We start from the raw sequence: 27,509 nt of genomic DNA, 5'->3' as shown, positions 1-27,509 counted from the left end.
CGGCCATGGCGATGGAAAACTACGACACGTTGCAGCTGCTGGGCACGGGGCGAGCGCGGGATCTCGTCACCCTGGACTGGCACGCCACGCGCCTCCACGCGCTCGCCATCACTAAGCTCAGCTTCAAGGTCCGTCATCACCCCCACCATCCCCCCCACCCCTCATCCCCCCCACCCCCTCTCATGCCCCCCAATCCTCCCCTCCCACCACCCCCCAAACCCCTTTTCCCTCCCTACCGCTCACCTCCACCCTTCCCCACCGCCCCCACCCCCGTAAAAAAACCCCCAATGGTCAGCATCCTCCAAAACGAGTCGCTATTCGTGTGGCGTGTTTCAATATCGGTTTTTTTTTGGAGTGTTGGCGGGGTTGCCGGCAAATGGAACCGGGCTGCAGGAAAATTTTTACATGAACTCAAATAATTATGGAATGAGAAAAAAGGGCCCTTCAAGAGTTGTCGTTGATTGATTTTGTCCGTAAATTAACGCGAGCGTCGTGCTCAAACTTAACAACTTTCTTCCCGTCTCTCGAAACAAGTTTTCATGAAACCAACTCGTGAGCAACAAAAAACGAAACCGGTTGGGTTTTAAAAAAAAAATTTGAACGGAGCCAAACGAAATTGCGGCGTTCAAAACACTCGAATCACGGCGCCTATTTCGGCAACGCTGTTTACTTTGAAACCGTTACACAACGAGCGCTGTGCTTTTGGTTGGGATCCAGTCACGGGGACTTTGCTTCTCGTCCGCTCTAATCAATCAACTCGCTGCACACACGAGGAGTTAAGAAAACGTGAGAGTGTTTTACCCGGCTACATTTCTCGAATACTGTAATTTTCGCAACCGCCGCAGACACAATCGAGCGTTCAAACACCGAACTGAAAAGCCAACGCCGCCCCTCTGAAGCAACCGTTCTAATTCTACCCTCTGGACACTTTGTTTTTATTTCATGAATTAACATTCGATACGCTCGAGACCCATTAGCCAATTCTACGAGTCACCCGCGTGTTGTGCCACACTATTAGGTTACCCACCGGGCAGCCTGGCATGAGTTACAGGTCGCTTGCGCTGTGAATTGGCGCAAAAAAAACCGGTAAGAGGGCATGTTATACACATGTTATACACATGTGACTGCATTTGGTGGACGCCACCTTTGTGGCCGGGACGAATTTGCCAGTGCAAGGATGCTGCGCTCTGAGTCAAGCGCGTGTGTACTGTCAACCTCATGGACCTTAGCACGAACATTGCTACGCCTGGTACATCCCAAATGAATTGCCTCCACTCAGTCGAAACATAACTTGGGCTGGGTGGATCCGCCGATGTTTCAATTTCACCCGCATGAATGTCCTCTTTCAAAAGAATGTGTTTCATGAGTTAAGTCACACGGGGAGAATTTGCCCAAATCCCAGGGCCTTCTCGCCTCATTGAATTGTAGCGGTATTCTCGCCGGTTCATCCTGGTCAACACGACACATTTTAATTTGTAAGACCGGCAATAGACGTTCAATTTAAAATATATACATGTATGTAGAAGGAACACAATCTCAGCTAAACATCTCATACAGAAGTCTGCACATGTTAAAGTACAGTAACTTCAACACCAGAATCTTTATTTAGACTGCTGGAGGAATCCGATTATATGAAGCTATTTTTCAGATTTCCAGAAGGGGCAGGTCAGCAAGTTACAACAATGCTAAAAAACCATAGCAGTACTAAATACTTGATAACACCACGCTGGGTTTTAAACTTCCATAGTTACTTCACGATGAACACAAGACAAGACCATGGTGATGTAAGGACAGGTTTTTTATACCAACGCTTTTCGTGAGAGGTTCCGTTGCACGGTACGTCACCCTAACTCAGCGTTCTTCATTGCAAGGCCCACGGTCCACTGGCAGGCCTTTGGTGCGGCCCTACAACAAGACACGAATGTGAAAACACCCCGTGAAAGCGGTGTGGCGGAATCCACGCTGATGTCTCATCGGCGAAAGTGGTCCCCCTTCTGAAAATTTGCGAATAACACTAATCTAAATCGTGTGGCCCATGGGTTGTGTGAACCTTGAAGAGAGTGGCACCCAAGTGCCAAGGGGGGTAACGGCTTCTTCTCTCCTTCTCAGGGGCTGAGCGCCCACTTGCGGAGATTCTCTGCCCAGTACGACTACCTCCTCGCCTTCAAACCCGTGGCACAATGGGACTTCACAGGACACTCTCGCCTCTCCGACATCCAGCCGCACATCTCACAGAACGTCATCATCTACGGTTAGACGGTTGCGTAGTTTAGAGAGTTGAATTCATGGGTTCCCATGCCAATACACTAATCGTTTTTTTTAAATCCTTTTTATTAAGTTCACTTGCTTGCTTGCGCGCTTACGACCGTGCAAATCTTTCGGTCGTTTTTTAACCCACTTCCCGTGATCCAATCGAGCTGACATTTTGCACAGACTCGTTGTGCGTGACAATTTATTTTCGTGAAAAATTTTTTCCAACATTTTACACTTTTTAGGAAAAAATAAATTATATTAAATTACCAATTGCTTAATGGTGGCAAGCAATCATCTGACCCATAGGTGGCAGCCATCTCAAGCCAGAGGACGAGAGGACTCTAGCCGCCACGCATATAAAGGATTTATAGTGAAAAACTTAGCTTTTACGGGTTAATTTTTTCTTCTTCAAAATGATCTCGTTTTTCAGCTTCCTATAGGTTGTTTTGCCTACGTGCTAAACATGTTTCACCACCTTGCAATCTTCACGGGCACATGCCGATGTTCGTTAAGGGTGTTTTTTCCCCCACAAATCAACTGTGAATACAGCCGACAGTGCAGTGCGACTGCGTCTCCAAAACAATTTAATTACGACCCACCGTCGAAACACTTTTGTATGCAAGCCTCCCCGTGCCGTGAAGATTACGAGGTGTGCGTTTTGATCATACCTCCCCAAGCTGGTCAGTGCGGGTTGATGAAAATAGGGTGCCTGGGACCGTTTCAGATATCACTCGATATTAGCACCATGGCCAAGAATACAACTCAGGCCATCGGGTTTGTGGAGCAGCGTGTGAAATAAAACACTCCTCCTCTGCACTAACCACACGTACTCGTGGTAAAACGTGCAAACATGCTCCGACAATGTACGCATTGTCTTTGAAACTGATTGGCCAACACCAGAGACAGCCTTGTCTCGCCAGTGTCTGCATGTATCGAGATATAACAGCTACAAGTGCTCCAATACGCGTGGCATTGTCTTTGTACCGTTCGCCGTTTGGCGTTCTCTGGTCTGACACTGGTGAGACATGGCTATGAAGAAGGCTGTCTCTGGTGTAGACCAGTTTCAAAGACAATGCCATATTTTTTTCATGTTTTGCCACGTGTAAATGCAGGCTTGATTCCTTGCAAAAGTTGTTTCAATTTGGTGTTTGAACAGCTTTACACCTCCTGTTTTATTGCCAGAAAGGGTAAAAACCCGTTATTTTTCATTATTTTTGATACTGGCAAAAGATCCCATAAAACACACTTCTCCTCCTCTGCCCCGTCACCCCAACCCACCCCGTGGCGTCCACCGCACACACTCAGGCGTGCCCTTCGTGGACCACAGCAGCCGCTCGGAGCTCAAGAGGTTCGTCCAATGGCTGAGGCCACGGAGCCTGGTCCCCGTGGCACCGGCGACGACCCGCAGGAGCGCGGCCGCCTCGGAGGGCATCCTGCGAAAGTGGCTCTCCGACATCGGAACGTTTCCCGTTCGCCCGACATCGGACCCCTGAGAGGGGACGGCGGTCTGCGAGACAAGGCGCTCTCTCGCTCTCTCTCCGCTTTGTTTTGTGCTTGTTTCTGCATCTTTCCGGCTTTCGATTTGAATTGTTTTGTTTGAGATGGTCACACTCACACGCACTGGCCGAATTACTTTTGTGGTGCTTAACGACGACAAAAAAACGTGGGTAAGAGTGGGCCCCAGTAGCGGGCATCAGTTGTGAATGATGTAATTGCACGTTCAGTTTAATAAGGAATCAAAATGTCAAATTAGGTTTTCACGCCACTTCACACTTGCCGTAGAGAAAAACGTCAATCTCACGTCTTTTTAGTTGGCAACAAAAATGCTCGCTGCAAATAAAATGTTTAACAAATCACCTGTTGACATCAGCTTTCGAGACAACTATAATGATGATTTTTTAATTAATAAAGTGTCCAAATACAAAGACATCTCCAGTTTTCGGTACCAAGACACTACATAATAAACAGAGTAAAGGGCAAACTAATTAAATTAAATGCAAATAAGAAAATCAAAACAGGGGAATGAGTAAATTGAGCCAGTGGCATGACATGCCGTGGCCAGGCTGACACAACCACCGCAATGGTAATGCATGAATTATGAAATGGTAGATTAATGCAGCAAGGGGGTCAATGGTTTGTATGCAGGATGGAGGCGAGTCAACTGGGAAAGATCATTATTTGGGCACTAGTCGACGAGAGGAAGAGGGTCCCCTACATCTTGACATACACTGAGGGTGAGAGAATGAGCGGTGAGAACAGCCAAGGGGAGAGAATTCCAGATGGCAGTGACACAAAACGAGAAGTGACCTCTCAAGTTTGGGGGGTTGATTTTGTGTTTCACGAAGACGACAAGGCTACTCACAGCATCGATATTTTTTTCGCGGGGGATCGATACAATTGAATAGCAGCGAGCAAGGGCAGGATGCGGTTCTTTTGAAAAAAGGGAGTCTGATCACGGAATAGCAACGTAACAATGTGCCTAAATAAGAACACACTTCACATGTATCAATAACATTTTGACAAAAGGAAACGTCTGGAGAAGCTCACAAAGGACGGCTAGGGATGTACGCAAAGGATCACATTCATCGGCGGAACGCATTGACTTTACCCAAAGATTCATGCTCTTAGTTTTTTCTGTAAAGTCACGTAGGTAAAAAAATGAAATAAATAAAAATAAAATAATAAAAATCACGTTTCGGAGGCAACACTTGATACAGCAAATCTGGCTGTGACGGTCCCACCTGATGACGGAGACTTGTGTTGCCTCCGAAACGTCGTGATTTTTATTATTTTATTAATTTCAATTTCATTTTTTACCTACGTGACTTTACCGAAAAAACTATGAGTATGAATCCTTGCAGTCACGAAAGCTTCAAATCTAGAATTTACCCAAAGAACCAAGAATATGAACACAAATCACTCGCCGTACTAAAAGGGGCATGGGGCAGGCCAAACAGCTAGAAGGGGAGAGAGAGAAGACTGCGGATGGAATGGTGGCCAAAGGAGAGAACACACCTGGAAGGAAAACCATCCCAGAGATTAAGCTATGCGAGTGAATGCAATGGATTGTTGCATCGCAGCACTGCGCGACATGCCAACAGCACGGGCAGCCCTTCATCCAACAGTAGCTAGAAAACGGCGGATAGCGATAATAAAACCTCAATGTACCTCTTCTTGGTTATTTCGATAAAGTCGCGTAGAAGGGAAGTAATAAAATAATAAAAATAAAACATAATAAAATAATTCTCACGACGTTTCGGCCACAACGCAAGCAGCCGTCCTCTATGTATCTGCGTGGTGTGTTGTCACATTCAGATAAGCCAGCACAATGGATTTGTACTTAGCTGCTATGGCAGCACATTCACATCTGCGACGACAGCACCCTCTAGTGGCAACAACACAAGTGTTTAGCAGCAAAGCACGCCATCAAGACGAAACGCTTGTTGTCTTGAACGTCTTCACGCGATCGCGATGCTGTGTGGGGCAAGCAAGACGGCCCCGTCAGGTTCAATAAATACAAACGCAATTACTTTTATGAACGAGTCAACGCAAATGTTTTTTTTACATTTCTGCTTGGCATCATGCACAACTGTACGGCAGATACACAGGCAGCGGAAACAATGTAGACGGTGACAAGACGAGACACGTGCAGGTAAAACCTACGATTAAGATTCTAATCTTGACGAAACCGCTTACACACGTCGCCTTGACCATCTGCCGCGTTGTTAGTATGGTCCTTCAACTTTCGGCCGAGATGAAACAATAACTGGGAAATTTTGATTTAAAGCTTTCGTGACTGCAGGGATTCATATTCTTGGTTCTTTCGGTAAAGTCACGTAGAAGGGAAATAATACAATAATAAAAATATTCAACAATAAAAATTCTCACGACGCAGTCGAAACGTCGTAAGAATTTTTCAATTTAAAGCTTTCGTGACTGCAGGGATTCATCTTCTTGGTTCTTTCGGTAAAGTCACGTAGAAGGGAAGTAATAAAATAATAAAAATAAAACATAATAAAACAATTCTCACGACGTTTCGGCCACAACGCAAGCAGACGTCCTCAGGTGGAAACCAGGTCTGTCGAGGCGACAGCGTCTGCATAATGCACGGGCATGAGTAGTACTAATCACATACCTGCATTTCCCATAAATATGCTAAATGCCTCTTGATATGCATATTCATTTGTCAAGGCGCTCTTTTCCCCCGTTCCAACCCAGCTTATATATATGCTCCAAGCACATGTGCTGTTTCATTCAGACGCTGTCGCCTCGACAGACCTGGTTTTCACCTGAGACGGCTGCTTGCGTTGTGGCCGAAACGTCGTGAGAATTGTTTTATGTTTTATTTGTATTATTTTATTACTTCCCTTCTACGTGACTTTACCGAAAGAACCAAGAAGAGGGGTCGTAAGAATTTGTATTATTTTAAATTTTTATTATTTTATTATTTCCCTTCTACGGGACTTTACCGAAAGAACCAAGAATATAATAACTGGGATATTAAACACTTGCACACAAACTCATTTGCCGAATCCTGGTTTGGTAAGAATAGTCACCAAATAATAATTTGTTCCCATCCTGTTAACGATCGACAACAATCACTACTCATGGGCCTCCTCCTCCAAGGATCGTTGGATGAGCTTGACGACACGTTCAAGTTTCCTCTTCGCTTCCATCAGCGGCTCCAACATCTTCACGGCCTCCGTCACCTCGGTCAGAATCTCGGACAGGACCCCTTGAAGTAGGACCGGCTGGCACGGAAGGTTACAAACGCAGGTAGAAGGGTCATGCACAGAAATAACTTAAGGAAAATGTAAGGAAAATGTTACCCGTAAAATAAAAGTTCAAACGCAGTTAAAGCGTACAAATTTAGATGGAAATTGTGAAAATTAAGCAACAATTATCAAACTGTTATGGGTGGTCGGTAAAGTGAATAGTCACGCCAGGTCAAAGTATCCACATTGTCTAAGCCTCACCGGGTCATTAACGACAAATCCCTCAGGGACGGCCGGGGCTTCAACCGAGGGATCGTCCACAGCTCTCGATTCACCCAAATCCAGCGCCACCTCCGCACCTACGGGATGCACTGCCGTCGCATTAAACGCAACGCGCGACGACACACTTCAATTCACGAACAATCATCCGGACGTGGTGCAAGACACGGAATGGCTCGGCGCACGCAAGGGCACCTTCAGCGACGGCGCCGGGATGTTGCCGGTCGCATGCATCGGTGGGCGGAACATCGGGGAGACGATCGTCCAGCGTCGCGATTGCCTCGACCGAGCTGCCGTCGCTGACGGAGTTCGACCCGCACCGGACGCCGCACACCCGGACCGTGGGCTCTCGATCCTCCGGCAGGTCGCCAGGCCCTTCCGCCAGCACGGCCAGACCCATGAGCGCCAGCTGGTGCGCCACGGACTTGTGTGCGTCAGGCGCCGCCTGGCTCGAGTCCTCCTGCTGCGCCGTCATGTCCTGCAGGTCCACAGGGACCGCGTCTCCGGCTCGCGGTGCCATCACAGTGGCACGCAGGCACCGGTCGGACACGAGGTTGAGCAGCGCCTCCGTGGACTCCGGCGACCAAGAGTCAGAGTCGACGGGCAGCACACCTCCACGCACAAAGACGGGTAAATGTATCGAGACGAAAACATCAGGTTAGACGGACTACTGTGGTAAGTTTTTCCTTCTCCCGCACCTCCTATTAGCACGGTTGGCTACGTACGGTGCGAAAGAAGCTCAACACACACATTCATTGTTGTGCCACTTCGAGCTCCTTTTTGCTCCGGACAAACATTTCCTAATGCGTTTTGAGAATTACCACATTCAAGCGCTCGACACATTTAAATCCCCCGAATCGTTTAGGCGCTGTAAATATTAAGCAAGGTCTTTGGTGCAAAATAAATCAGATGAACAAGCAATATTTACACACTACACCAGATACTCATTTGAAGCCGAGTCGACCTAGGGAAAGCGCAGGACCGGTTCAGATAATCGTCACACAAGCAAGTACACACGCGCGCGCGGACGCACACGTGTGCGTGCACGCGCGTGTGTGTACTTGCTGGCGTTCTGTGGCAGTGCCCACCCGCCAGGCTGCAGCGGAAGGCCATGAAGGGGCAGCGCAGCAGGTGGCCGTCCCCGTCGAGAGGCCTCAGGTCTTGCACGCCCACCTCCTCGCTGTTGCCGAAGTCGGGGTACTCGACGCGCACGAGCTCCCCGTCGCAGGCCAGCACGCGTGCGCGGTACCAGCTCCCGTTGCCTGAGGGGCACGGACGTCGGCGAGCATTCACAAAGACAACCGAGTGAACAGAACGGTCGGATGATGTGAACAACAGAGAGATGAGTATGCGGGGGGGAGGGGGTTGGTTGGTTGGTTGGTCGTTCCAGCGAGGGAGCTAGCAAGGTGGACAGACGCTTGAGTGGGCGAGGAAGCGTCCGGTCAAATGATCGAGCAAGCGAGAGAGCAGTCAGTAAAAAGACAGAAACGACGGGTGAGTGTATGAATAGTGCCGTCAGACGTTTGAGTGAGCCATCAAGCAGTCAGTTGGACACTGGAGCGAGTGTGTGGTCGGTTAGACACTCGAGCGAGCCGGAGAGCGTGCGGTCACTCAAGCGAGCAAGAGAGCAAGCAAACGGTCATTCAGACGTTTGGGGCGAGCCGTCAATTCAGTGATTGGTCACGTGAGGCCAAAGTTCCACATTGCCGAGCGTCACTGGGTCGTTGTGGACCACGAGAGACGTTTGAGCGAGCGCAGTCGAGGAGTCGCTCGGATTTTTTTGAGCAATCGAGTGAACGATCCAGTCAGCTGTTTGAGCGAACGTGCGAGTGGTGAAGAGGTGGCAGTGTGAGGCAGCGGCGCTTACTGCTGTAGCGCGCGCAGCACAGCTGCCCCGGCTTGGGCAGGAAGTCTGGCTGTGGCTTCGTGCGGTCGCAATACGAGGCCACCTCCACCAGCACCTCCTGGAGAGCCTGGATTTCTGCGCCACCACATACGTCGGGGAAGGCCCCCCACACGGCGGAGATGAAACGTTCATCCTCTCGGAGTTTAGTTGCCGGGGTCGTACAACGCGTCAGCGTTGATGTAAAATTAAAGATCGTGCTTGGATGCTCCACGTGTAATCGTGCATTCCTCTCATTTGCCGGTATTCTCCAAGTACTCCGATTGCCTCTAGGCACCTCTTTTCTCTTATACACGTGAGCCAGGCTCTGTCCCGGGGTAGTTCACAAGGGTCAGGGACTGCACGGTCGGTCAATGAGCCACTCACCGCTGTCGACAAGCCGGATGCAATAGAAGTGACCAGGGTGCTGTACATCCGTGACCGTGACGGAGAACTGGGCCCCCACGGGAAACTCCATGATGCCTGCAAAGGTGGGGGAGCAGGCGAATGAACGGGTAGGCGAGAGGGTGGGCGAGAGGGTGGGTGAGAGGGTGGGGTGAGAGGGTGGGCAAGAGGGTGGGCGAGAGGGTGGGTGAGAGGGTGGGGTGAGAGGGTGGGCAAGAGGGTGGGTGAGCCGCTTCTGTGAAGGGAGGGAAGAGAAATTTACAAGAGCTTGTTTTGTGCAAAAGCACAAACTTTTATCGCTGCCAGCTTTGGCGGCACCCTGGCACTGTCTCGCGACCACAAAATCCGAATGTTTCCCTAATCGCCACTTGTCAGCTGTCATCTAAGACAGAAACTGAAAAGTGTGAAACGATGGAGAGATTCATCCTTAGAATTACAATGAGACGCGGAGGAGGAATACTTGAATTAAAGAACATACGCCTGCTAAGAGGTATACCGATTGTTGAGAAAAGTAAGCAGGCGTGGGGCAGGACATTTCACGAGTAAAGATGATGGCCGGGTAGTGAAGACTTCACGATAAGAGCGGCAGCGAAGAGGGAACAAGCCATGGAGACGGCACAGTCAAATTATTTCACGTGCAAGAGGACTCGAAGAGATGCCGATGGCCTGGGGAGGCCTTCATCGGTGGATTGATAATGACTGATGATGGCGAATGTGAAAACTCACCACATGGAAGACCTGGGGTTAATATTAAATTAATTGCGAAGGAACACAAGTGCATACACACCACTTAGAAGCGTGGCTGGACAGGTGGCCCCACTAACACTAAACAGCAGCAGTGACATCAGTAACTCCTCCACTGTTAGCACTGCATCATGTGGACAAGGAACTCAGGATGAATGCTCAGGCATGGGAGTCAATTCTAATTACAATTACAGCGTTATTCGTTTGCTCAAGTAACAATCGCAATCATGTTGCGATTGGAATTCCTGACGAATTACAAATACAAGCCACGATCGGACTCCAGTTCAGCGAAGAGGAACTCAGTTTAACACGTAGGCTTTCGCGACCAATATTACTCAAATCGTTGCACCTGATGAGTTAATGATGACGTCACTCTGCTGCTGCTCTATATAAGAACGGGAGACAGAGCAGAGCCTCACCATTCTGGCGAATTGCCCGATGATGCTGGATGCAATTACCAGCGAAACGTCGTACTCAAAAATTGTAAATGTTGTGGTTTCACGCTTCAACACACCGGTGGGCTAAAGCAGTGAACTATTTGTCTTTTGTCAACGTGACACTTTTTTTACTGATTGGCCGTGTCGGGTGGTGGAGGGTTACGACACATTTGCAAATAACGCGATCTAAACCCAAAAACGTTGATTATGAAGAGGAACTCACAATGAGCAGCAGACGGAGGTGGCGAGATTTCGTCGGGCGCCGCGAGCGCAGCCACCCCGTGCTTGACGAGCAACTCGGAGAAGTCGCACACGGGGTCCTCCGCGAGTCCGAGTTTCACCTCGAGCGTCGACGTGTGCGCGTCGCGCGCCACCACGCGGGCGCACAGAATCTCACCGCTCACCAGCCCCGCCAGCAGCCCCGTCGCCTCCACGCTCCACGCATCGCACAGCGGCCGGATGCCTGCACGGTTATACAAACAGGTGTGTGTATAAAGATAAAGATCCCCCGTGTAGCCTTAACAGACTGTAGGGGCAAGTGCCGTTAGCGAGCACCTATGAAGGCCAGAACGGTACACGAGGGGGTGGGTGGCCAGCACCACGCCCGACTGTCTTTGTCTCCCTAGTGGCGATGTTTACACACCGCACCAGGTACTCATTTCAGGCTGAGTCGACCTAGGGGAGTCCCAGGACCGGTTCAGATAATCGTCACTGGTGTTGGCCGTGAGTGTATATATACACACACACACGTTCAGTGCAACATCCTCAATCACAATGAGAACCTTTATTTATAGTGGAGGAGAGATCATATGAGCGATAAAGCTCTTTTTCACAGATGGTCAGTCGGGGCACGGCGTCAGAAAATGACAACGAAAATTACAAAAACACCACAGGAGTGCAAAGTATAGGAAAGGTAAACAAATCGCAAACAACATTTGTAGCTTACCAGGTAAAGCCCACTGAGCTATTAGTTAACTTTTCAGAAGCAACCTGGCCACAAATGAAAGCTCAACGAAGTGGCTAATCACGTGGAAATGTATAGCAGGCAAATACTCTAAATGCGCGTTTCTTAATTTGGAGGGAAATAAACCAGAAGACTGGTGAGAAAAATCCATGCGACCTCGGGGAGAGATACGTCCGTTACGCGCCGAGTGTCTCTCAATTCCGTGGTCTGTGCAAGACACGCCCCTATTCAGACTTGCCGTCCGATAAAATCTAAAATAAAAAAATACTGTTTCTTTACCGATTTATTTCTACTACTTATTTTGCTTATATTGTTCGTTGCGCACGCTTGCACTTTATTTCACTTTGCTCAGTCAGTGTTAGCCGCTGAGGGCGTGACGGGTTTCGTTTCTCTCAATCCCGTTGCTCTACGCCCCCTGTACCATCCCCGGTCTGCTGTAATGTGCACCGATGCCTACTTTATTGAAGGCGATATTGGCACATAATGATTAATTTATTGACGGATCCATTTACAGGGAAAATTCTAGAGAAAATAAAATTTTGCTTCAAAGCCTCGACATGCTTACCAACAATCTAAACACAATTTATCAAATCGTCTTCTCCTCTGTAAGATACTCTCTCCGAATAATGGAAAATCCACATTCCCATGACAAGAACCAGTTCCTCCACTCGGCAATAACTAAATAAATTATTCTCTCTTGAAAAAAAAGTATTACGACTCAGTAAGACTTTCATGGACAAATATAAAAATACACAATTATTATTATCATGAATGAACACGACATTATTATTGTCATTAAACTGGCACCTGACAGGGAGCACCGCAGGGCTTGGGCGGGCAACTTCAGCAGCGCATGCGGGATGGCCCGCAGGCGGGACACCTTCAGGCACTCGCTGTTGCCAAAGTCCATGTAGCAAACTTTCACCGTGTCCTCGCTCACCACGTCCAGGATCATGGCTCGGTACCACACTTTATCCCCTGGGATGCAACGATCACGAGCATCGTTACCTCGTCATTGACCCCCTCCCACCCCCGCACACCTCCAGCAATCGTCACAACCCCCCTCGGTTATACGAGGCAGCACATTCAAACCTACGCGTCTCAATCAGCCTCAAGCCTTCCATAAGTCACGATGACTTAGATGCGGGCACTCGAACTCCAAATCACTCCGCTCTCCCCGCCCCCGTGAAAACAGACGCTGCTCCGTGCAGCTCCCATCTGCTTGGTCCTTCCATCTATCTCCCTCTCTCGTCTCCCCTCTCACCCCCCACGCGGCTACATTATATTTTTGACTCGACTCCCCTTCCCGTGGCATGCCACGCACAATGCCTTTCATGCCTAGGCTTACTTTTAAGTGGTAATGCATTTAAACAAACACATTTAATGGGTAACATAGCTATTTAGACCTTTAATTATTGAGCTTTATTTCACAACATGTTTTTTTATAACAGACGAACAATATATAGGAAAATTATTAATCATCATAAAGCCATATAGGAAAATTATTAATCATCATAAGCCATGATCAATCCAGTGCTGAATCAAGACCTCCACAAGAAGTCGCCATTTCTCAAGGTTCTGCGATGTAACATTCCTTATAGTCGTTTGTTTGTCCTTCCCCCCCACCGCACCTGCGATTAGCACGGATGGCTACGTACGGTGCGAAAGAAGTTCAACGTACACACATACATCGCGCTATTTGGCGCCACCGGAGGCTGCGATCTTTGCAGACCGTACGTCAAGAGGCTACGTGGCAGTGCGTCGCGACCCGCGCTCGCCGTGCCCCTACCTGAGTACTGCGCCGTGACGACTTGTCCGACACACGGCGACACCCTGGGAGGCTCCGGCTCGGAGCCGAGGCACGCGACCATCGCCATCACCTTAGCCAGCTCTTCTGGGGGAGGTGAAACGGAGGGGAGGGAGCAGGAGGTGCCGGCGCAGGACACTCGTTATCGTGCAGACTGAAAAAATAAGTGTGAGTTTTGTGCCAATGCACCACCTCCGTTGAGCTTTGGTTTAACTTTTAAAAAAATGTTAAGCCCGCAGCCACTGCTGGACAGCTGTCTTCCCATACGGGATCACCATGCCGACCTTAGTGCGAGTTGGGGCGGGCGCGGGGGTCACGACTGGTTGAGATATCGCTCGCCACCGATGCGTCATAGTGGAATGCGCGAACCACTCCGTCACTGCTCCACGCGTGCCTTGACCTCACCGCCCATTAATGAGCAGCCACAGCCTTCAGACGATGGAGTAATGTGGTCTGCAGTGCGATACCTCAACCCCCCACCCCCCTCCTGGCTTCACATTGCACTCGGCAAAAAAAACACGTAACAATTCATCACGGTACAGGTGTCAAATATATTCAAAATTGGCATGCGGCATAACCAAATGATTGGAAAGACGTAACATGCCTACCGTACAATACTAATACACCGAGGCTACGCGTCCTACACGGATCTCACCGGCAAACTCCGTGCGCTGGCAGTAGAATAGGCCCGGATTGACAAGGTCTCCGACCACAACGTTGAAGGAATCTCCCACGCAGGGGAGTCTCGCGGACGCGCCTCTTTCTAGCTCCACGCCGGAGCTAACGTCGGCACCAACCCCGCTCGCCTTCTCGTCCTCACCAACAGCCCCGGTGTCGGCAGTGGGGCCAGCATCCTGGCCTGGGCCGATGCCCTCGAGAGGGGCCGAGGGAGCTGTGGATGGCGCAACACGGCGTCGCACGTGACGGTGCTCGGTGGTTATCAGGAGGGCTGGAGTCTCGCTACTCCGCTGGCTCAATCGGTGGCTGCTTTCTCTCTCTCTGTGTCAACGGCAGTAGCCGCTCCTTTTGAGCATCAATCATTTTCTGAGTTTAGAGTTGTGCTCCTCCATTGATTGAATCAGAAATAGCTGTGTGCCGATGGCTACGAGAAGTAGCCCTTTGAGTGTCAATCATTTATGGGGAAAGTTTAGTTCTATCAAAAATGGTTCAATCAGTAGCAGCTTTTTCTGCTTGGATGGATACCAACAGCATGTTTTTCAATTATTAGATTGAGACTATTTCTCCCAGTGGGCTGAAATATAAGTATCATAGATCATAAATGCTGTGTTTATGACACTGTCTCAATTGTTGGCAGTGTATATGGACGGCACGATGATGCTTTGCTGCATTTTCATGGCCAAAAGCGGTAAGAACGAACCCCAGCGAACGTCACCGGCGCAAACTCTACGAGAATTAACGCCGGCATTTGTAGCAAACCACAACGGTCACAGGTTTGCAGTGGCGGTGATGAGCCCAGGAAGACTTGCCAACAATGCAATGCTTTGTACACTTCTGATGTGGGTTCTTTTTTCCAAAAGTTGAGGCCACCGATGCCACTCACAGAACAGACACCTACACGAAAAGCAATCAGAAGTATCCTCACCCGCACGGCAGTTGGTGTCGGATTCTGCAACGCAAAACCCTTCCTCCAGCAAAGACTCGCGGAGTGAGCGGCCTGTTGAGTCGAATTTGGACACGGAGCAAAAGAAATGTAAATTAAGTTAGCAGCGCGGTGGGCATGGTGACTCGCCACCTGGGGCCCAGCGCTTCGAATCATGCATACACACCCGTCAAACCCATACGGTCTACCTGCATTGTTGTACAGGGAAATTGAGTTTTCAGGTCCTTAACGGCGTACAGGCCACTTCAATACGGGCAAAAAAATGTGCCTATTTGTTTGTGTTTCTCCCTTGTGATGGGACTTTGTAGGATGAACGTTGAATTCTATAAGGGCACGGGGTGACCAATAAGGTCTGACTTGGTGAGTAATAATATAGGGCACTGATAAAGGCGTTGACAGGTATGTGCAGCATATTTGTCAAACTCCCAAACTCTATGGGTCGCGAGGTGGCCCGGAGTTGGTCGTGCAACAAGCGGGTTTGCGAACCTGTCCGTGTGGACTTTTTGAGTGTTATCTCCTTGTATGGGTTATTTTTTCCGGATACTCCAGTTTCCTCCCATGCAAAACAAACACTCCTCAAAGAACCTGCGTTCAAAACCAGACTTCGGCCACGTGCGATTAAACTGCAATTCATTGGTGGAAAAGGCCAAACATCCCAACGCAGGACCCTCCTAATATCGAGTCCTGAGGCTCAATGAGGCATTTCAAATTACGACAAAAAATCGTGTGCGCAGGCTGCATAGCAGAGGTCGCAACCGGGTACCCGATACCCGTACCCTACCCGATACCCGGCTACCCGTACCCATCCGGGTACGGGTAGCCGTTTGCGACCCTGGTGCAGCCGGGTACAGGTACGGGTAGGCCGTGAGTCACTGGTGAGTAGCCGTTTGTCACTCATTTCGGGTAGGGTACGGGTACGGGTAGGGAACGGCTACCCGTACCCGGCCGGGTATGGGTAGGGAACGGCTACCCGTACCCTACCGGGTACGGGTACCCATTTGCGACCCTGGTGCGGCCGGGTACGGGTAAGGAATCAAAACCCATTTGCGACCTCTGCTACATAGCCACTTTTGCCTTTCTGAGGGTTATGACCAAGTGAGCGAGCGAGCTGGCGAGCAGGTAACCTCGAGGCCCCCTCCCCCCCCCACCACCCCCATCTCTCTTACCGGTGATGGGCATCTCCAGGTCCACCATGTATGTCCTGGTGGCTTCGTCGTACTCCTCCACCCTGAGCACGAACGTCTGGTTCAGCAGCAACACCCGCAGCTGTAGCACGTCATCGCCCCACCCGCCGGAGCGGGCTCGCACCGCAGTCAGGCTGCACTGCAACGTCTACAGGAGACAAGGCGCACATACGGGAGCGCGTGCTTAAACATGCAGCAAGGTGCCTGCACCATGCCCTGTCCCACCGCAGCCTTGCTTTTTTCCGTGTTCTCTCGAGTTTTTATTGTGCTGCTGCGTCCACAGGAGCGCCGGGGGACTTAGGCCACACCCGCTCTGCAAGACCACACCCACTGAGACCTCCAGGTGCACCATTCAGTACGTAGAGGACTGTCTGCAAGTTTTCAAAGTCTCTCCAGGGGGTGTGTGTAATCGGTGTTAACGTGTGTGCGTTGCAGGTTGTGAGTGCGAGTGGCGTGTGCGGTTCACGCGCACGTGTAGCCCTTTTGTCAATCTGATGCTTGAGGAGAGCCTCCCCTTGCTTTGCGTCTCATTGAGTGTTACTTGACCATACTTCGCCATTTCTTTCGGTGCGGGTTGATAAAAAGACTGGCGACACAGACATTGGAGCATAGACGTGATGTACAACAATGTCTTCTGCTGAACATTGTCATCAAGTGAGTACCACGGTGGCGAGATGTTAATTACCTTGCCCGGTATACACGTCATGGGTTTGATCCTGGCCCTGACGCCTATATATTTGGAGTTTGCATGTTCTCCCCGTGCTCAAGTGGACATTTCTCCAAGTCCTCCGGTTTTTCCCCTCTACATTTAGAATCAACATTCGTTTAAGAGTATTTGGCTGCTATAAATTTCCACATAAGCCACTTTTTTGAGCTAGCATTTGTGTCCAGGTCGCTTCTGAAAAAGAGCTATGTAGCTCAGTGGGCCTTACCAGGTGAAATTAAAATAGTTTATCTTCTTGGTTCTTTCGGTAAAGTCACGTAGAAGGGAAATAATAAAATATTAAAAATAAAAAAGCATAAGAAAATACAATTCTCACGACGTTTCTGCCACAACGCAAGCGGCCGTCCTCAGGTGAAGAACAGGTCTGTCGGAAAGACAGCGACTGAATGAGCACCACCAAGCTTGGCAGCTCATTCAGACGCTGTCTTTCCGACAGACCTGTTCTTCACCTGAGGACGGCTGCTTGCGTTGTGGCCGAAACGTCGTGAGAATTGAATTTTATTATGTTTTATTTTTTATTATTTTATTATTTCCCTTCTACGTGGCTTTACCAAAAGAACCAAGAAGATGAATCCCTGCAGTCACGAACGCTTTAAATTAAAATAGTTTAGTTTAGTGTAACGAACTCACAAATAGGCCCTCGCTCCCCGGTTAAACAAGGGCCGTCGGTCCTCCGGACTCACGTAGGGAGGGTGTTTGCGGAACTCCTCTGGCGGTGGGCGCACGTTCTCAAAGGCCACGTCCTCCCAGCTGCCATAGTCCAGGAAGTAGGCGAGGATGCACCCACGGGCCTCATCAACCTCCGACACCACCACACGGTACCACACCTGGCAGCGCGACACCTCTGATTAGCACGACTGGCTATGTACGGTGCGAAAGAAGCTGAACACACATACGTACACACAAATGGCACCCGGCTATTCAACCACGAAAAACTTCCCAAAATTGAATGCCTCTGAACATCACAGCACCTCTTGCCCTACCTCGTCCTTCAATACCCAATAACACCTTCATGTAGGTGTGCACATGAGCGGCAACAAAATCGAGAAGATATTACGTGCGCCCCGAGTGCATAAGAGGCCTGCTGCAGCGATTCAGAAGCCATCTCCCGCGGCCGTTCAGACTCTACGCACTGGCCCTTTACTTACCGGCTCTCAACAGCAAGTCACAAATTAATATTTCGTCGTCGTGACGGGGACAAACGGATTTCACGGCGGTGCTCGCCATCGGCCCTCCTCACCTGGTCCTGCGAGAAGAGTGCGGCGCACACGTCCCCCTTCCAGGGCCGGTAGCCGGGCCGGGCAGGAGGGCCCCCGACCCCATCGGGGCCCTGGCACAGGGCGAGCAGCTCCCGCAAGCCGGTCTCCGTTCCCGAGGTCAATTGCTGCACGTAGAATCGCCCGGGATTCTGCCACTCCGTCATCATGCACTGGACACACGTGTTGCGGCACGCGAGACATGCAGCGAGAACGCGGGCTTCAACGAGCGAGCAATGCGAACGACGTGGTACGATAGCCGGAGGGCAAGTCCTGCCCGCAATGGCCATGCAGCACACAAACCTTACTGAATTGGCTGTGTCGGGTGGTGGCAGGTTTAACAAAATGTATATATTTACGCGATCTAACCCAAGAAACTCGGAGTGACAGCTACAGAGGAGTGGCACTGCGAGTGAGAGACAACCAGCACCTGGATGGCTTCTCCGTGCGGGACGAACTGCAGGCCGAGGTCGCCCAACGATATCCCGGGGATGCTCCGCACCGCTGGAGTTGCGGCCGCCATCTGCACCTGCGGGAGGCGGCGGTCAAGCCAGCAGAAAAGCGGTAGCAGCAAAAAGTAACAAATATTGTCAGAAATTATTGCAACGTAATGTAGTGTCGCGAGACTGTAAAAGATGGTGTTTGGGGGGTGGGGGGGGCTTCATCTAGCAGTGGATAGAACAATGGTGCTGCTGATGATTATGATGATGCAGTGTTACTCACGGCTGTTTTGGGCTCCACTTGGGCACCGTATGCTTCCACCGATTTCCCCACCGTACCACTGAAAAGTGAATAATATATAAATGTCTTCATGGCCTTGGCCCACCGTACCTCGCTTCCCTTGTCTCGCGTTTAATGTCCACTCCCGCCCCGCTCTCAATCTCTCCCACTACTCCTAACCGTTCCCCACTCCTTGTGCACAATCACCGTTGACGCTCCTTTTCCCTACTTGCCCCCTTGCAGTGGAACAAACGTCCCCTCCACATTAAGTGAGCACCCTCCCCGTCTCGTTTCCGCTCCTCCCTCAAGACCCCCACCTCTTCTCCCTGGCTCATCCTTCCCTCCATTCCTAGGTACCACCGTAATTCCCGTACCCACTATCCTGCCACCCCATACCCCATCCCTATTCACCAGATCACGTTTAGCTACCTTCATTGTACCACTCGTAACCTTTGTAAAAAGCGCCTTGGATAAAAGCGCTCTATAAATGTGAGATATGTACAAGTGGATCACAACTACACAAGGATGCACAAGTTCGTGGCTCATGCTTAGCTGTAAATATATATATTTCTAATTCGTTGCAATTTCTAGATTTAATTTTAATTACACTATCAAGGGCATGTCTTAAAACAATGTATCCATTCGTAACGCTCGCTGAGCAGTGCAGAGCTCCGGTGTGTTCGCAGATATTACAGAACATTCGCAAATCCCTTCAAGTAACCAGTTTTATCCAAACGCTAAACAGTATCCTTTCCCACACGCCACGCTGCAAAATTAAGGAAATAAAATGTAACTTAATTTATTTAGCGAATGCTTTTCCACGTGACTTTCACGCAGTTAGAGCACCAGATACACAATGGAATGTGAATAATAAACATAAATGTCGATGTAATATGCTAGTAGACGTCAGCCCACGTAGCCAGAGAGCCACGTGATAGCCTCCTTCTCCAACACATGCAGGGCAAGCAGTCCGCCCGGCACTCCCTGCCGCACTTCACAGCAGGGAACGGTGTGCGCCGCCATTGTAATATAATGTGATGGGTTTTCTAAATTCATTCATGATTGAGATGAGACCATCAACTTGTTCCACTTCAAGAACCAGTTTAATCACAGGTGGCTGCCTGGAATGGAGCGTAGAACCTCGGGGGTGCAAGCTCACACGCTTTCACCCGGCCTGCCCTTGGGAACCAGTCTTAACGTTTTTCGGGATCATGCTTGCAAAAGCCCAGCAATGGCTTGGCTCTGTTTTTCTAATGGTCGTGGAACCCAGCACACAGTTGCAGCATGCTGCCACGCTCCTAGGCGTATACTGTCGATCCCGAGATGATGAGAGTCCTGATGTGCAGGCATGATTCACAGGTCGCTGACATTATAATAAACAAGCGTTATCTTCTTACCTGCTGGCATTTGATGCCTTCATGGTTTCGTCCTCAAGAATAAATGATTCCTCCTTTGCACAAAAATGTTATCATAGTTAAATTATGCAATTGTGCTGAACAGCTCAGGAAGAAATGTCAAAGAATGTATGCAAAATAATGCACAAGTTGTTCTTTGGATGGCATTGACATCTTTAACTTTCTATTTTATGCAATTCTCATTCACAGGTCCTCTATCAATCCACTGCCGTATGAAGCCCTCCCCACAATGTGTTAGCCATGGGAGCTGTGTGACCATCCTGCCCCATGCGCTGGTCAGTGCGGGTTGGTTAACGGCAGGGAGGGGCCAAAGGACCAATCAAGATACCACACTGACCGCCGACGGTATCCACGACAGTTTTACCGAAATGAGCCCCACGGGTTTGTAACGCAATGCGCCAACCGCTATGCCACCACTCTTGCCTTTCTCAACTTGAATTCAAGATGCACGCACAGAAAAAAAACAAGTGTGCAAGTGTGTGTCAGTGAACCTTTGCATCACCGAGGCTCACCTGCTGCTTTTTGCAGGTGTCGTTCTCCCGAGAGAACGACACCTGCAAAGTGAATGACCCAATTTGGAAGTGGTTGAATCGGCGGATGGCATCCATAGCCTCGCTGAGCTTCGAGAACACTACGAACCTAAAAGGGACAGCGACATCACTACAGGCAGGTCACTGCCGTTCCTCAATCAAGGTGGAGACAAATGTTTACTTTATAAAAACTAAAATAGAGAAGATCTTTTGTTACCATTTTATAAACCCCACAGTTGCTTGGCATGCATAAACCAACATGCTCCAATCATCCTCGCAGAGGCTTTTGGTTAGCCATCGATCAAAGACGATCACTGCATCGCGCGCTTCTGCGGCCGTCTGGAACGGTCTTCCTTCCGATATAGGAAGCCACTGGAGCTATGCATGAATTTAAAACAAAACTATAAATGCTTTTTGTATTTAGTTTGTTGTCGTTCCTCCCCACCTCCGATTAGGACATTTGACTACAAACGGTGAGAAAGAATTCCCAACATACATATACATACATAGATACAACTAACCCGCAAGCTGTGCGAAAAGGTCCATGTTTCTTCAATATCTTCTTCACATAGAGCACATCTCCTGATTGGCTGAAAAGCTTCTTCATAGCCTCCTAAAACAAGGACATTTTATTTTAAAACACGACAGTATGGATGGCCATGCTTTAAAGCACCTGGTGGCCTTTGTAAGTATCTAAATATCAGCTTGGAAGCTGACTGCGTAGCCGTCAGGTTAAAGTTAATTTGCATAAGTTCTAATAGGCCTCTGTAACTCTGGTTTGTCACTCCATATTTTGTAGAAGACTCTGATCTATCAATGAGAGGTCATATCCAGCAACGCAGCTTCATAGTACTGTTAGATAAGGGTCACCCCCCCCTAACCTCCACCCATTTTCATTTTTTCTATTTGGGAGGTCTCTTAGCCTGCACTTCAGTGTGGTGAAACTCCTATCTATTCACGTTGGTGTGGAGGATTCCTACTAGCAGATCCTAGTATCAGCATCAATTACTTTCCATGTTATTTGCATGCTTGTTTAGATGGAATGCTCTTGCCTATAGCAATAACATCTGGCAACCCAATGAGATCTAGAATTTGAAAACCAGTCCAGAGTTTTTTTTTTGCTTAAACCGATACTGCTTGACACGTCTGGAAAACCAATAGGTTGGCTCAATAAAAATGTATTTTCATTTGATGTTGAGATACTGGGAAAAATTATGCTTCTCTTTGTTGGTAAACCTCACTCCCAACTGCCTTGAAGATCACGCAAGACCGAACAACGTACCTCAGTCATTTCCTGAGGAAGGCAGTTGACAAAAATTTGCATGGATTTTACCATGCTTGAGTTGGCCGTTCGGTCAGGAATTCCATTTTCTGCCATGCTGGTTTTGTCAAGTGTCGGGATGTATAAGATTGGAGAAGAGGCCAAAGCATCAACACAAAACACAAAAGGTTATTTGATTAGCACGGTCTAATTTGTTAAATAAAATGTTCTAAATCATTTGTTTTCCTCTTCTACTGACATAGAATCATAAACACAGAAAAAGAATGAGCTACAGCATACTGTCAAAACATGCAGTTGGTTTCCAATGAATTGTTAACAAGCAAACCCCTCAATATTTTACAATACAGAAGGTTCCTCGTCAAACTGAGAGGTGGCCTGGAGATATATAATTAATTTGTGTAGCACAGCAAGTGAGTTTGTGAGCAAATCTGTGCAGTCCTACAAGTGTTAACCCTTGTAAGCATGGCTTTTTTCCAGGTGCTCTAGTTTCCTGCCACATACAAAACATTCCTTTACAATGGACTGGCCAAATATTCCAATATCAGAATGCTCTTGAATAAATAGCCTTAGGATTCAGTGAAGCTTTTCTGGATAATTCTAGATTTGAAGCTTTCGTGACTGCAAGGCATCATATTCTTAGGTTTTTTCGGTAAAGTCACGTAGGTAAAACATCAAAATTAATGAAAATAAAATAAAAACAAAAATCACGACGTTTCGGAGGCAACACAAGTCTCCGTCATCAGGTGGGACCGTCACAGCCGAATTAGCTGCATCAAGTGAGGCAACGATTCAAGAAGTAATCCCTTAAAAGCAAGTTGAAGGGGGGAGGAGAGGGGGGGGGGAGCTCATCAGAATGTGGTAGCCAATGAATGGAACGTATCGGGAGGGAGGGGGGCGGGGCTCAAAGACAGCACGGAGTGCTAAGCACAACGCATCGGGAGGGGGAGGGAGCGGGGCCAAAACAATGGACGACGGCTTGGACGCGGTTGCTGCTGCACACGCCAACACAATGGACAGAGAGGGGGGAGGGGAGGTCTGATACACATGATAGACAAAAGAACGAAAATGCCCATGTTTATACCAATGCTGGCTGAACAATGAAGAGAGCACTGCCAAAAAATAACTGGGGATGTTAACACTCGGTGAAGTAAAGTAAAATAGTGCCTGTCAGATAAGATGGATAAACAGAATTGGATACATTTTTATTAACCGACATGATACAACCACATTGTCGCAGATATCAGCTGTCGGTCTAACCTCTTAACCCCTGACCTCAGAACCTGCACTGTGAGACATTTGTTATGGACTCAGCGTTGCTGCAAACTCTGTAAGCGCAACTATACCCCGCTAACCTGTTCTAGGAAGCCACATTTTAACATAAGGGAACTAAAGTGTTCCGGTACCAGCTGTTTGCCGGCTGTGCCCACATCGGTAGTCGGGCTCCCGGTCCTCGGTTGTAGCAGTTGAAGCTAACATTTTTGAAATCTTCTCTCATGGGGTTCCACACATCCAAGTCCTTTTCCCCGACTTCTTCCTCAAATCTGCAAGCAAAGCTTCGGCCAGGCCGAGCCCTTACGAGACCAAGCAATTGTCAAAGCCCATTTCTCAATCGTGCATCCACTCCCTGTCATCATCATCACCCTCTCATCGTCATCCTCTCATCATCATCCTCTCAACATCATCACCCTCTCAACATCATCACTCTCTCATCCCCGATATTGTGGTCCAGGCTATGTCTGCTTCTATATCTCCGCCCTTTCGGTACCAATTCTAGATTTTACTTTTATTAATTAAAAAAATGTAATTACGTGACTTTACCGAAAAAACCTAAGAATACTTTCGGTACCAGTTTCCCATTCCTTTTCATCTTACTTCCCATTCTTTATATCCCCTCTGACCCTGCTTCTTCTTTATTTCCATACATTCGCTAGACTCTACTCCCCTTCTAGTGGATGTGGCACTGGTAACTCAGTTTTTATTACAATCAAATTCATCCTCTGACACCGTGGAGTGCGCTGCTCACCCGCCGGGGTTCCTCTGGTCTGCCATTAATTTGCGAGAAGGACGTCTGAAAGTACAAAAACACAACTTTGTCAACATCAACAGCATGAATAATAGAGATGCCCACTCTTTGACGTAACCATCCTGCGGGTTGGTGAAGAGGGGGTGGACGGGAGCAGGAAACTTGGAACTTTGGGACCAACGTTGGGACAAACATCGTCCCCAACGTTCCATGCTTGCTGGAAATCATTGCACGTTAGAGGTCTGTATAGTACAGTAACACAAATGTATATTTCTATAGTGCCATGGGCTGCACCTCTCCGTAGTCTCTGCGGAAAGCCCCTCTTTTTATTTTACACGCTTTTATTTAAATCACTCTGTTGTTGTCGTATCCTCAAATCTTGTAGCTCAATTTTAACCCACTTCCCAAGATGGTATCGACTGCAAACGTGGTATACTTATGCCATACTGATGACAATACTATATTCTATCATAAAAAATATAAAACACATTTTTAAACAATCTTTCTTTCGGCTTGGGTCGAATTGTCCACGATCAACTCAACGTTGGCTGTAAATCACCACGACACCTTACGTTGTGGAAAGTTTCGGGGCCACTTCCTGGAGTCGTGGAGTTCTGCCATTACTAGTACGATACATTCCATTAAAGCGTGTTTTAAAAAGAATTGTTTTAAATATTACTTATTTTGCTTAACACTTTCCAGCATCTCTTTGGCTGCTGCCTAGGCCACGAGAGGGCCCAGGACACACGAGATTGTCGTTCATTAAACCACACCAAGTATACTCTTAGGTTTTTTTTTCTGGTAAAGTCACGTAGGTAAAAATAAGTAATAAAAAAAATAATATATAAAAATAATAGAAGTAATAATAGGAAAAAACACAACATATAATTTTATTTAATATATTATTTTTTTCCTATTATTTTTTATATTTATTTTTATTTTTACCTACGTGACTTTACCGAAAAAACCTAAGAGTATGAATCCTTGCAGTCACGAAAGCTTCAAATCTAGAATTCACACCAAGTACTCTGTACGACAAAAGCTGAATTTTAGATTTAAAAATCACGATCTTTTTTTCTTAGATACCTCGCCCGTGGCTTGTACGGCGTTTATTATTGTTCGCACGCTAATACGCAGCAACACGACGCTGAATACATCTCTCGCACAAAACAATCAATCGATAAGGATTAACAATCGGTAACTATCGAGTAGTTTATGTGCGAACACTTTCACACGAAGCGAAGTTAAAGTCAACGTCTGGCGCGACCATTGCCGCCAGAGCGACCACGTGGTGGGTGGAATGGCACAAACTTACCAACCAAAAAGCGAATTTGTATTTTTTATGTCGTTTCCTTTAAGCTGTTTTAAATTAAGGCTGCCAAGCTAATACCCGTCCCGATTAAATAAAAAAAAGACTCAACCAGTGAGCGTTCAAGTTGTTAATGGATCAATGTCCATAGGGGTTGTTAATTTAAGCAAGTTGACTTTAACACGGCAAACGCCTGGCCAAGAGAATCGATGGAAGAAGCAGACAGAAGCACGATGACCTGCAGTGTTGGTGGTGGTTGAGTGAGAGGGTGAGTTGATGTGGTGGTGGTTGAGTGAGAGGGTGAGTTGATGTGGTGGTGGTTGAGTGAGAGGGTGAGTTGATGTGGTGGTGGTTGAGTGAGAGGATGAGTTGATGTGGTGGTGGTTGAGTGAGAGGATGAGTTGATGTGGTGGCGGTTGAGTGAGAGGGTGAGTTGATGTGGTGGTTGTTGAGTGAGAGGTGAGTTGATGTGGTGGTGGTTGAGTGAGAGGGTGAGTTGATGTGGTGGTGGTTGAGTGAGAGGATGAGTTGATGTGGTGGTGGTTGAGTGGATGGTCGAGTGAGTGGTTTAGTTGAGTGGTTTAGTTGAGTGGTGACCTGCAGTGTTGGTGGTGGTTGAGTGAGAGGGTGAGTTTGATGTGGTGATGGTTGAGTGAGAGGATGAGTTGATGTGGTGGTGGTTGAGTGGATGGTCGAGTGAGTGGTTTAGTTGAGTGGTAACCAGCAGTGTTGGTGGTGGTTGAGTGCGAGGGTAAGTTGATGTGGTGGTGGTTGAGTGAGAGGGTGAGTTGATGTGGTGGTTGAGTGAGAGGGTGAGTTGATGTGGTGGTGGTTGAGTGAGAGGGTGAGTTGATGTGGTGGTGGTTGAGTGAGAGGATGAGTTGATGTGGTGGTGGTTGAGTGAGAGGATGAGTTGATGTGGTGGTGGTTGAGTGAGAGGATGAGTTGATGTGGTGGTGGTTGAGTGAGAGGGTGAGTTGATGTGGTGGTGGTTGAGTGAGAGGATGAGTTGATGTGGTGGTGGTTGAGTGGATGGTCGAGTGAGTGGTTTAGTTGAGTGGTTTAGTTGAGTGGTGACCTGCAGTGTTGGTGGTGGTTGAGTGAGAGGGTGAGTTGATGTGGTGGCGGTTGAGTGAGTGGGTGAGTTGATGTGGTGGTGGTGGTTGATTGAGTGGGTGAGTTGATGTGGCACCTGGGTCTGTCCCGAGACCTCCTTGTCAGCGAGCCTTCGTCACTTCACGTGGCCACAAAGTGCACCTTGCCTGGCAAAGACGCCGTGGTAACGTCACCGTCACTTAGTGCCGAATGGCGGATATTGGTGACCCTATGGTTGAGTGAGTGTGGTGTTGGTGGTTGAGTGAGTGTGGTGTTGGTGGTTGAGTGAGTGGGTGAGTGTGGTGTGGTGGTTGGGTGAGTGTGGTGTGGTGGTTGGGTGAGTGTGGTGGTTTGAGTGTAGTGTGGTGGTTGAGTGAGTGTGGTGTGGTGGTTGAGTGGGTGAGTGTGGTGGTTGGGTGAGTGTGGTGTGGTGAGTGTGGTGGCTTGAGGGAGTGTGGTGGTTGAGTGAGTGTGGTGTGGTGGTTGAGTGAGTGGGTGAGTGTGGTGTGGTGGTTGGGTGAGTGGGTGAGTGTGGTGTGGCGAGTGTGGTGGTTGAGTGAGTGGGTGAGTGTGGTGGTTGAGTGTGGTGTGGCGAGTGTGGTGGTGTGGTAGTTGAGTGAGTGTTGTGTGGTGGTTGAGTGGGTGAGTGTAGTTGTTGAGTGTGGTGCGGTACGAGATGAAACGGCTCAACTCCAGACAACCCGAAGCCCCGTTTAGCGTTTGTAAAGAAACACTAAAAATGACGAATTTTTTTGTTGTTAAATAAAAGTAATCTTGGAAACCCAAACGCCGTCCATTCCACGTGAGTTGGACGGAGCCCGCGTGACGCTTGGGATGAACCAACTTGCATCAACAGTGGGGGGG

At 48.5% G+C, this 27,509-nt stretch overlaps 1 protein-coding gene and 1 long non-coding RNA gene across 9 annotated transcripts; one reads left to right on the top strand and one right to left on the bottom strand.

Annotated features, from left to right (window-relative positions):
* The first annotated feature begins 500 nt into the window (after positions 1 to 500).
* On the top strand, positions 501 to 4,106 carry LOC144717579 (uncharacterized). The gene is made up of 2 exons (XR_013585126.1): positions 501 to 2,251; positions 3,559 to 4,106. It is a non-coding gene; the product is annotated as an uncharacterized LOC144717579 (long non-coding RNA).
* On the bottom strand, positions 3,958 to 27,509 carry LOC144717578 (tudor domain-containing protein 1-like). Of its 8 annotated transcripts, none has more exons than XM_078593030.1 (23): positions 26,743 to 27,509; positions 24,242 to 24,286; positions 23,622 to 23,789; positions 22,219 to 22,315; positions 21,458 to 21,549; positions 20,919 to 21,045; positions 20,389 to 20,441; positions 18,995 to 19,052; positions 18,702 to 18,800; positions 18,256 to 18,444; positions 17,699 to 17,842; positions 16,274 to 16,439; positions 15,090 to 15,161; positions 14,142 to 14,378; positions 13,469 to 13,573; positions 12,487 to 12,657; positions 10,939 to 11,178; positions 9,517 to 9,612; positions 9,115 to 9,228; positions 8,336 to 8,509; positions 7,443 to 7,859; positions 7,230 to 7,339; positions 3,958 to 7,004 (listed from the first exon to the last, which is right to left on the bottom strand). In XM_078593030.1, exons 2-23 carry the CDS (start codon positions 24,265 to 24,267, stop codon positions 6,855 to 6,857), a joined length of 3,105 nt encoding a protein of 1,034 aa, XP_078449156.1. In that variant the 5' UTR covers positions 24,268 to 24,286; positions 26,743 to 27,509; the 3' UTR covers positions 3,958 to 6,854. The 8 variants fall into 8 exon arrangements, with proteins under 8 accessions (XP_078449156.1, XP_078449159.1, XP_078449158.1 ...); XM_078593033.1 differs by having other exon boundaries at positions 7,230 to 7,327; positions 26,743 to 27,508; XM_078593032.1 differs by lacking the exon at positions 26,743 to 27,509 and adding an exon at positions 25,557 to 26,044.

Source organism: Lampetra planeri, chromosome 4, assembly GCF_965212315.1.
Source record: "Lampetra planeri chromosome 4, kcLamPlan1.2.h2, whole genome shotgun sequence".
NCBI lineage: Eukaryota > Metazoa > Chordata > Hyperoartia > Petromyzontiformes > Petromyzontidae > Lampetra > Lampetra planeri.
Note: the sequence above shows the minus strand (reverse complement) of the source record. Positions and strands in the feature narration are given on the sequence as shown.

Bases quoted from the DNA above. Each gene is read 5' to 3' on its own strand.
- LOC144717578 (XM_078593030.1), bottom strand. From the start codon at position 24,267: ATGGCAGACCAGAGGAACCCCGGCGG. The intron at 22,316-23,621 runs GTACCGGAACAC...TGACAAAACCAG, and splicing joins GCACAGCCGGCAAACAGCTG to CATGGCAGAAAATGGAATTC. The intron at 17,843-18,255 runs GTGAGGAGGGCC...TCGCGCTGCCAG, and splicing joins CACTCTTCTCGCAGGACCAG to GTGTGGTACCGTGTGGTGGT.